General features: G+C 39.4%; 1 protein-coding gene across 1 annotated transcript; it reads right to left on the reverse strand.

Annotated features, from left to right (window-relative positions):
• Window positions 1-997: 997 nt before the first annotated feature.
• Window positions 998-4,307, reverse strand: LOC107801457 (replication protein A 70 kDa DNA-binding subunit B-like). Its single transcript, XM_075228708.1, has 11 exons — window positions 4,158-4,307; window positions 3,139-3,221; window positions 2,932-3,056; window positions 2,758-2,842; window positions 2,539-2,674; window positions 2,297-2,454; window positions 2,098-2,218; window positions 1,843-2,037; window positions 1,690-1,740; window positions 1,353-1,565; window positions 998-1,135 (listed from the first exon to the last, which is right to left on the reverse strand). The coding sequence occupies exons 1-11, from the start codon at window positions 4,305-4,307 to the stop codon at window positions 998-1,000; spliced, it is 1,455 nt and encodes a 484-aa protein (XP_075084809.1).
• Between the last annotated feature and the right edge of the window lie 6,670 nt (window positions 4,308-10,977).

Genomic DNA, 10,977 nt, shown 5'->3' on the forward strand with positions numbered 1-10,977 from the left:
TTGGATTTGGACAGAATGTTCTTCCACTTTGTATTGGCTTTATTGGCTATATGGTTTATTTTTTTCATGGTTTTCTTTCAATATCATTTGACTTACTCTATATTCATGCTTCAGGTTGGTGAAAGAGTCATAAGTGCTTTTAAAGGGTATAAAGAATCTGAGAGTGCCTTGCCTCACATGGACTTACAAATCCAACGTATTCCATTGATTCCAGCGACGTCCGAGATGATATTTTTGGAATACTTGTCCCCTGTCCTTTTCAGATTATATAGTAATTCTTGGCCTGTTTTTTTACTACCTTTGTTAGTTAAATTGAAGTAATCTGCTCATCAAGAGTAACGTCCCTTTTTTTTTTTGTGGCCAACGTGATTTGCCTTTGTTGTTGTTGTGATGTATAAACGCTAATCTACATAATCACATCTCAATTTATGCAGACTACAGGAATAGAAATGTTCTGATTCAACTTCAAGTGCACAAAGTGCTCTGTAGAGATTAATTTGAGTTGATTTAGTTTCCTTTTTATGGAAATGTTGAAATTGCGAAGCACGATGATTGGAAGCAAGAAGAAGATAGGAAGGCTCTTCAATTCTTGAAGGTATTTAGCATCTTTATTTTGGAACCTAAAGAAGCATGACATTTTTCTTGGGACAGACTAAAAAAAGAAGGTGTACCACATAAATTGAGATGGAGAGAGTAATTTATGTTATTTTCTGAAAAAGGTTCTTCTTTGGGGTAGGATTGTTGATTTTTTGCTTATTGTGAATATGCTAATTTCGAACGATAAGCATTGTCTGTGGATTACAAAAAATCCAGCCAAAGTAACATGAAATAATTTTAGTTCTTGAAAAAAATATTGAGAAATCAATATCTGAGTGTTGGTTGCAAGTTCCTAACAACAGTTGCTCCCCATTATGCTTTGCCGATAGTAAAAGAAATGATCTTTTACCTGCTTTGGTATCTGATTATCTACTAAATGCTTAATAGAAATGTTCTGATTCTACTTGAAGTGCACAAAGTGCTCTGCAGAGATTACATATAAGACAGATAGAAAATTTTCTGACAGCAAAGAATGAGACAAAAATGAAAGCACAACCAATAATGAAGCAGATAGCAAATCTCTGAGGCTAGCAAATCTCTGAGGCAACAGCAGCACATTCATTCAACATAAGTAATAATTAAATTCATGATTAATAAAGATAATATGAAGTTGCATAGGTAGAGTCATTTCACCAGATCACATATCAACAGCAGCACATTCATTCGACATAAGTACAAAATATACAATTGCATAGCTAAAGGCATTTCAGTAAAAGCAATCAGAGATTCTTTTCTTTCTTAACGACTCTGCGAACCTTGTTGCTAGAGAGTTGAGAATTGAAGTCGTCATCTGGTCCTACTGCTGATGTCTTATTAGCGGATCTAGTCTTCTTGTCATACGTCTTCAAAGGAGATATTTTTGCATTGCAAGCATCACCATCTTCTAACACGGACGATCCACTTTCTGATACGCTTTTCTCGATGGGAGTTTGCAAAACAGACTTCAGCTGAGTTTCGGCCATAAGATCCTTCCAAAAATAAAAACATTTAATAGCAGTTGGAGAGCAATACTGTTGCTAGTTGCATAATTTTGACTCATAATTGTTAACTAAATAAATAATGATGTAAAAGTTTAAATTTCATAAAATTTACCCCGAAAAGCTTATCTCCACTTGAGCTTTGTCCATCAAAAAACTGTGGATCCTGTTAAACAGAAAGAAAAAAGAACATTCATTCATCCTATGAATGCAAAATTATTTATACCTAAATTTTGTATGAGGAGGTTTGTGAGTAAAAAATGTTTACAGTGATAGTATCATCGAATAAACTGTGATTGTATTCCTTTAGAAGGTCATCATCATCAGTAAGCTTAAGAACTTTGTAGACTTCGACCTGTGACTCAATATTCTCTTGCTTAACAATAACCTTGAACATGAATTTTTTATAAAGAATATCGTCCAGTTCACTTGGATAAGAACAGTCAACATCCGCAATTGAAGTCTACACCAAATTTCATAGGTTAGAAATATATTGATAACTAAATTAAGTTTAGTATTATACCTCAAGTAATCTTTCCTTAAGTTCTTTTGTGGACTTCCCTATAAGCTGCATAGCTTCGCGATTCCAAAGCAACAATGAGATAAAAGCGGTTCCATCCATAACACGAACTTGAAGCCTATACCTGCAACTCAATTTTGATTAACCTTATGCATATTTTTTTATAGATAGAAGAATTTAAATATACATAAATAGTAATTACCTGTGAGTAAATGAAAATTCTTCTTCATTGCATTTCTTACAAAAGTATTTATTTTCAACTTTATCAACCTTTCTACTACACTTGTTGCATGCCAAGTATGACCATCCCTGGTCAAGTTCCAAATTAACCAATTTTGCCGCAATCCAATAGCTACATTCCTATTTAACAAAAATAAAAAATTATTGTAAATGCAAAACAGAAAACATAAGATAAATATAATTGACAAAGTAAATTAAACTCACTTGCGTGCACTGAACTAAATCCCTTATAGTTTTAAACAGTACAATTCCTTTGTCTAACTCATCTCTAACAGAGTAACTTTGCTGAGAACTTGTTTGAGTGATTCGCTCAAAGTTTGATTGACGTGCTGCAAGTAATCTGCATAAGTCAAAAATTGTAATTTATAAATACTATTGTTATTTTTTGTGTACATATAGAAAAGGATTATACACTTGAAAAACCTGGATTTAAAGTCAATAGATTGCGGCAACGTAGAATTTATCCATATCTTTGTCTGATACCAACAGCTACGCACTGAGTAATTACCTGTGTATCAAATGAACTATAAATATAAATTTGAAATTTAAAAATTTTTATAAACTAAAATTCAAAATTACATGTAATTTCTGGTAAACCTCGAAATTTTTGAGCTTTCATATGCTGGAAAACAACAATCAAAGGCTCATCAGTAGATTCATTCAAGTGATGTTGAATTTGATCCACAAGTTCGCTCCATAAGGTTGCCAAAATCCTGTTCCTCCTATACGTTTCATGGTAAGATTAATAAACACATATATAGGTAATTTATTATAAAGTATTGTTTCTATTTTTGAATTACTTACTGATCATCTTCGAGCACAACATTAATAAAGACACTTTGGTTGTCTCCTTGCTTGTAGGTCTTAACATCTTCATAGGTCACAACCTGACCAATAACATCTATAAATATAAAAGTTAGTCACATAGTTTTACAAATACCATTAGTTCATTAAAAATGAAAAGAAGAATTACCGAGTAATTCTGTCTGATCGACATCATGTTGATTTGTTAGTTGGTCAAAAGAGCGCAAGTTAAAGATGTTCATATGAAATGAAGGGTCATTTGTTTCCTCAACAAATGTCTTTTGAGTAAATGTCAGCCTCAGGTTGTGTGCCGTAGTCCTCAACTTCAAATTATTTGGTCCGACTACAAAGTAGTTCATACGATATAAGCGAAGTTCATGTATCTTGTTCCTAAAAAACTTAACAACATACTTTCCGATTGAAGCATGTATACGATCACCCTACAAAATCAGATTCCTTATTAGTGCACAATTATGAAGCCAACAATTTTAAGATCGTCTATACTGTCATAACTGCCTAAAGTTGTCCTCAAGATTTGATGCCAAAAACCAGAATGCTACAGTTTGTTCTATATCAATTATGAAGCCAGCATTAATTAATAGACAGAAAGAGGAATACTTGTACTACACATATTTCATATATAAGCGTAGTTTCTGTATGTTCATCCGTTGATAGTCTAAGCAAGGCAACCAATATCTAATATTTGCCAGATTTTTATATTTTGAACAATACCTCTGTTATTTTGAACAATACATCTGTTATTATGTACGAAGATGCAACTTAACTGATTGTCTATATGTATATATTAGGATAATCACTGTCTAAAGTTATCCTCAAGATTTGAAATCAAAAATCAGAATGGCACAGTCGGTTCCATATCACTTAAAGAACTGTTTATATGGAAGTAGAAATTATTGGAGCAACTTCCTAGACATTTGAGTAATGCGGAAGAATGAATTTTCATATAGAATGCGAGTACTTTACGAAGTTTAAACCTATGAGAAAGTTGAATATGTTACCTTAGAATCCTGTAAAACCAATTCAATTGAATACGGTATTTCCGGCTTAAAGCGATCCGGCATTACCCACATTCGAACAACTCTAACTTTGAGATTCCATTGCATCGAGTTGCCTGAAATTTGTTTGATATCATGAATTTGTGTGGCCATATTTGCAAATCAATTGTAATCAGACTGGTATACTGAGTAGATAAAATACGAAGTTGAAAAGGTTTTGAAAATATACAGCGCATAAATCATGCAGTTATGTATGTGTAGATAAAATAGAGATTTTTGGTTGGAAGCCCACGTTTGGGAGCACGATCAGTCGTGGAATAGAAGAAAAACTACTGTAGACAAATTGGGGTGAGAAACTGAATTAGGTTTGAGAAGTTGAAGAGTCTTCAAAAAAAGCTAAAACAGAGAGCAGTTGACGATAACAGGGCATATCTGATGCGCCTCTTTTTCCTTTATATTTATTATTATTATATTTTGTTTTTTTATTTTATATCTTTTTTAGTGCAGTAGTATTTATAGTTTACTATAAGTCCCAAAGATAATTTTTTAAATGTATTTTTGAAATAATTAAAAATTAAAGTACGACAGGAAACTTAATTTTTATATTACCAATATATTTTCAACTGATTGAAGAATGAGTTAGCCCATTGTTATTAATTCTTAGCAAGTTCTAACTCTTGCCAAATTCTCACTTTGAAAAATTATTCGTCCTTTTTTTTTTAACTTTTATTTATGTATAAAAAAACTAATTGAAACTTTGACACGGTAGTTGTTGAGTAAAATAGGGTCAACTAAGAAAGTGGGAGGATTCTTTTTATTTTTTAATAACAGCCAGCCCAAATAAGGAGAAGGAAATTCTATTTTTAATAGGCAAGTGTATCAATAAGAATAACTGCAAAAATAAAATCGTGGAAGGACTGGAAACAAAATCGTGGGTCGATTGGAAGTTTTTTATATTTTTTAAATTTAACTTTATTTTGTTGATTTGTAGTTTGAATTTGAAATTCCAATTATCTTGGAGAGTTGTCCTAATTTTTTACATGTGTTAGAATTGTGGGTATTCCACTTGTCAGCCTAACATGGTTTTGCCTTTGTTATTCTATATAGATAGATTTTATATTTGATAATAATTACTCAAATTCAGTAGGAATTATTCTACTATATATAACTTCAAAACATCAAAAATTTCTCCAGAGTGAACCAAACATCATTTTGCCTAACATTAAGCAAGTCACTAAAATTATTTATAATTACTTGTGTTTACCCTCAAAAACGGATAACAATTGAATTTATATGTGGTTTTAAGGATATGCAGATTAATTCAATTCAAACATAAAACAAATAAAGGATGTAATAAATTGTCAAACCAATCAAGAGGAGTGATCCCGGACTTAGTAATAGCTTAATGAAATATCTGCCTTCGATCCCGGGCTCACGTTACTGGTGATTTGATGAACAAAAATAAGAACTTTGAATAACAGAGTAAATAAGAGTATATTGCCTTGATATGCGTGTTACAATGTGTTTAATGAATAACCAGACCCCCTTTATATAGTAAGAGAGGTTTACCCTAAGTACAATTTCATAAAAGGTAAAAATCTTCTGTTAACTAATTACCGGTTCTCTGCCGATACGTGTCGTGATATCCGGCTGGTCACGGATATCATGACCTTTTGTTGGTCGTACTCGATTATCTGGTAATGCTCTCCGAGGCTTTTGGGATTCGAACCAGACCTGGGGGTCATGGCCCCGATACTCCCGAGGGCAGGTGTTTTTCCTGGACCCCGGATTATGGGGCTCTTGCCTCGATTCCGGTTTCTTGCTCCGTTCGCTTCATCAGAAATCGAGGCGTCCCATGGGCTCGGTTTCACCCGTATACAGATAGTTTCCTCGTTTCTCGGAGAGTAAGTTTACGGAAACGATGAGAAACGACATAAGCACTTCGATTTCGTCTTCAATACGCCGTGACAGAAATGACAAAGAATCTAAAACGTCCTGTCAATCGCGTCATAATGACTTCAAACGCGTGTCGGCCATCGGCAGACCATCCCTGGACTCGAAACAGCACGAAGCCTCTATAAATACTCCCCACCTTCGTTTATTTTTTATCTTTTGACCAAGCTTCTACCTTCAAAACTTCAGGATATCACTACCCTTCTTTATACTCCAATATTTTTACCTCAGTTCTTCAATATTTCTAAGCAAATTGTAAGCTTTCACTTATTTTCTATCCAAACCAACACACTTGATTTCTCAGCAAAGCTTTTGCCTTTCATCTTCCAACCTTTCTTCATATTCTTCAAGCTTTTTCCAGACAACAATGGCGAAAACTTCCAAAACCATTCCCCAAAACGTTGCTTCTTCATCTTCACAGCCGACCACCGAAGTCGAGGAGATCGCCCACGATGTGGTTGACCTCGAGAGGTTCGCTCCGGGCACGGCTACCGATGAACTGGAAGCCAACATCCCTTGAAAATGTTCGTCCCCAGAGGGTGTTCAGTCGCGGACGACTTTAAGGTCAAAAAGCCCTCATTGGTGCAAGGCCAATGTGAGGTGGTATCTAGGTACATTTGTTCCATCACCTAGGTCGTCCTTCCTACGGTTCGTAAGGACTGCGGCTGGGCGGATAAGGACATAGTAATCCCCGGGCCCGATAGTGATATTACTACTCATGTGGAGGGGTATCTGAGTGTTTACACTTATCTCTTCACACTAGGCCCGGTGGATCCGGATATTCTGGACTTCTGCAGGAGGTATGAAGTATGCTTCGATTTGATCTACCCATCGTGGTGGAGGATCGTAATCCTCCTCCGATTCTTTGTGAACAAAATCGACTTCTGCTTGTTCACCATCGATCATCTACTCCGCATGTACAGTCCCTGAATCTTTCGGGGGGACTGATAAAACTCGTACGCTGGGCTAGCAAAGCCCCATTTTCAAACATCGATGAGGACTGGGATCGAGGCTGGCAGGGACACTTTGTCCGGGTGAGGACCGCAAACTTGATCCCTGTCGAGTTTAAGCCATTCTCCGAGAAGTGGAATGTATCACATAAGTATAACTTTATTTTAAATGTCTATTTTATGTTTTATCTCCCCTTTTCTCATCGATATTTGTTGTGGTGCAGCCCTTGCTCGAGTCCCAAACGCCATTCCTTGGCTCAAGGAGTGGATCGAGGGCATTTGCTCGCAGATGCCTTATTCTGAGCGCTCGTGGCATGAAATCTCGAAGGGCCGCTGGGAGGTCCGTTCCCACGGTAAGATTTCTTTCCCGAATAAGTAACACTAGGCTCCCATTTTCAGCACCATGTTCTCATTCCCTCTCTTTTCCTTTTGCAGGATTGCCTAAGACCATTGAGCTTACGCCTTTATTAGGGGGCGAAGACCTGTCCGTCGATCCTTCCGCTTCGGGGCAACCCGGGGCCGCAGCAGGAAAGAAGAAGAGAATGATGGCTCCAAGTTCTCCGAGTTCAAAAGAAGAAGAAGAAAAAGAGAAGGTTGGCCCGTAAGCCAAAGGAGATTTCTAGCTCCCAAGCGCCTGACTCAGACTCGCTTTCCGGCTCAGGGACGAGCCCAAGGAAGGTGATATTTTTGTGGCCTGTGAGCAGTCCTTCCCCGAAGAGTGGATGGCAGCCGAGGGGGAAACAACGGAGGCTGATCCCCCTCAGGTTCAAAAGGCAGATGTATATGTGAGGGTCAAGACCTCTCGAGACGTCGGCTCCGCTCTGCCCGGTGTTATAGAAATTTTGGGGTCGCCTTCGTTTACTGAGTCTATGTTCGACGAAGCCTGAGCAGTGAAGGAGCGATCCAACGAAGGGGCCCGTGGTACGAACAATCCCCTCCGTTCCTTTTTTGAAGGTGTGGACTCAACCGTCCTGGAAGACTTCTCCGGGTTGGGTGATTTGGAGGTGCCAAGAAAAGACCCATCTTCGGAGGTCGGCGGGCTGAACTCGAGCCCTAAATTTATCAACCAGTTCCTCGCCCCGAGCATGGATCCTAGCCGAAAGCGGTCGATAATCATCACCGTCCTGGAGGATGCCCGGGTTCTTTCCTCCCTCGTTGGAGTAGCTAGCTATCTCTGGTGCCTAGTAACCAAAGAAGACCAGGCAAAACTGAATGAGGTGGATACGCCGTGCTTGTTCAACGACGCACATCAAGCCCTGAACCGGGTTAGGCGTCATTGCATGCCTTCAATCTTCGGATTTAGTTTTTGATATCTCTCAAAGAGCTTGCTGAGAAGAGGGATATGTATAAGGCTTTCAGCAAGCAACGCGAAGAAGAAGTCAAGAGTCTCCGGGCTGAGTTGGATGCGGCTCAGAAGAAGCATGCCGACCCGGTGAAACAGGTAAAGATTTTTTAAGTTAGTGATGATGAGTCAGACATGGTGACTAATGGCCAAAACTTGCAGGTCCAGCAGAAGGTTAATAGGATCGACCAACTCCGAGCCGAGATGAACGAGGTCAAGTCCATGGTCGAAGGGTGGAAAGGAAAAAATGGACCTATTGGCTTTGGAGAAGGAGACTGCCCAGGAAAAACTATCATCGATGGAGGTCCAACTCCGAGTGGCGAGAGAGAAAACTGAAGCACGGGCTCAACGAATCGAAGACCTCCAGTCTCAACTGGGCTCGGCCATTGCTAAACGGGATGCCCTCGGCAAGGAGCTCGAAATAGCGAGGTTTGTACCGGAAATAACCAGGGCTGATACTGAAGAGATGGTGGCCCAGTACAGGGCTGATGCCAAGGCAGCCTAAGACCGCCTGAAAGTTACTGTTGAGTACATAAAGTGGTTGTCCCGAAGGGAGGCTCTCGAGGAGGTCCATGCCCGGCGTTTCCACCTTTCGACCAAGATCGAAGATGCGATAAGACTTGAGGCCAATGCCAAGAAGTTGGCTGACCCCGAGGTTGAGGAAGGCTTTGAGGGCTCCGGCGAACCCGAGGATGGAGAAGACCCCAACGGCTCCGTTGACGAGACGGGTTCTGGTGAAGATCAGGCTTAGGTGCCTTAGGGATTTTTCTTTGTTTTTGCATTTTGTTCATTTTGTTGAGTCCGTTATCATTGTCCTTTCTAAAAGACTTATTGGAATGTATATGAGGCTTTTTTTTTTCTTTTGCAATTTTTGAGTTCGTTTCTTTTGGCTTCCCCTTTATGATTGCAAAGATTTCAAATGCCTTAGCACGTAATAAAATGTAGTAATAAGGTCTTGTTTGGAGGTTCGAACAAGACTCATTCTCGACGCAAATGCTTTTTAAAACTTATGGGGGGCTCGGTATGACCGGAAGCTTTTCCCGAAGTGCTTGTTTAGATATCTTTAGATTATAGTTTTGCCGAGGGTAGCCTTGGAACCGGTTTAGAATTTTTGAAGGCCTTATATTTTGATTACTAGCTTCGGATGTCTCCGAGCCGTTTCTAGGATGGTCGTAGCCTTTTAAGTTCAGGTAATGCTTAATAGGCTTAGTACCTCCGGGATTCGATACCCGAGCCATCCGAATTTGCCTTAGACGACAGTCCCCGAGTGGGGGTAGCTGTAGCCTTTTAAGTTTAGGCACTGCCTAATAGCTTCTGTGCCTCCGGGCTTCGATAGCCAGAGCCGTCTGAGTTTGCCTTAGACGATAGTCCCCGAGTGGGGGTGATCTCTTGGATCCGGATAGAGGCAGCCCTTGGGCTCGATACCCTTTAGGAACAAAATATAATAGTCTTAAGGAGCAAAATATGTATCTACAAGGTAGAAACTTTCTTTCATTCCTATGTGCAATATACAAGATTGTAAGTGTGTACAAGCTTCGTGTTATGGCTTAGGTGGTCTACGCAGGCATGTTCACTTGACCGTTTGGCCCTTACAATAAATCCTATCCACCGAGCCCAAACTGTTCAAGCACAAAGTTTCCTTCCTTGCTAAAATCATTACTCGAGGGTGATGGCCCCCAGTATTTGAGGTTGATCGTTGAGAGGGCTCGGATACTATTGATGTGACCATCAATTCCGATTCATAACCGATCTTTGATTCTAAGTTAGCGCGATCCACTGTTGCCTCGCTACAAACGTTGCCGGAAAACCCATTTGGGACAAAACTGGTTCAAGGAAAAAAGAGTGCAACGCGTGCTTTCAGGCCTAACAACTGCATCATTCTTTGGGTATTGCCTTTAAGTGTTAGTCTAATTCGCAATATATGTAAAGAAAAGAATGAATCGGGTCGTACCTTAGCAATAGTATCGTTTTAAGTAGGTTACTTGTTCGGTAGTTGCACACCGTTCCCTGCTTCGAGTTTGTATGAACCTTTACCGGTAATCTCGATAATTCAATATGGACCTTCCCAATTTGTTCCCCGCTTCCCTTCGTTCGAGTTTTGAGTGTTCAATGTTACCTTTCTTAAAACCAAGTCCCCGATATTAAAGTGTCGGAGGTTGTCTCTCCTGTTGTAATGCCTTTCGATTCGTTGTTTTTGGGCGGCCAACCAGACGAGGGAAGCCTCGCGCCTCTCATCCAGTAGTTCTAGGCTCGTGCTCATGGCCTCACCATTTAATTCTTCGGTTGTATATCAGAACCTGAAACTCGTTTCTTCTACCTCGACCGGTATTAGCGCTTCGGCACCGTAGACTAATGAAAATAGGGCGGCCCGGTGCTAGACTTTGAGGTCGTACGGCATGCTTACAAGACTTTAGGCAAAATTTACTTCTATTTTCCTTTGGTGTCGGTCAACCTCTTCTTAAGGTTTTGGAGTATGGCCTTATTTGTAGACTTTGCCTGCCCATTCCCACTGGGGTGATACGGTATTGACAAGATCCTTTTGATCATATGGTTCTCGAAAAATTTGCTTACCTTACTG

Source organism: Nicotiana tabacum, chromosome 13 (assembly GCF_000715075.1).
Source record: "Nicotiana tabacum cultivar K326 chromosome 13, ASM71507v2, whole genome shotgun sequence".
Classification (NCBI taxonomy): domain Eukaryota; kingdom Viridiplantae; phylum Streptophyta; class Magnoliopsida; order Solanales; family Solanaceae; genus Nicotiana; species Nicotiana tabacum.

What these genes read in the sequence shown, in the direction of transcription:
- LOC107801457 (XM_075228708.1), bottom strand. Translation starts at nt 4,307, where the DNA reads ATGGCCACACAAATTCATGATATCAAACAAATTTCAGGCAACTCGATG. An exon ending in GTTGTGCTCGAAGATGATCA is followed by an intron (nt 3,057 to 3,138) that starts GTAAGTAATTCA and finishes TGAAACGTATAG; the next exon opens with GAGGAACAGGATTTTGGCAA. An exon ending in GAAAGCTCAAAAATTTCGAG is followed by an intron (nt 2,843 to 2,931) that starts GTTTACCAGAAA and finishes TTTGATACACAG; the next exon opens with GTAATTACTCAGTGCGTAGC.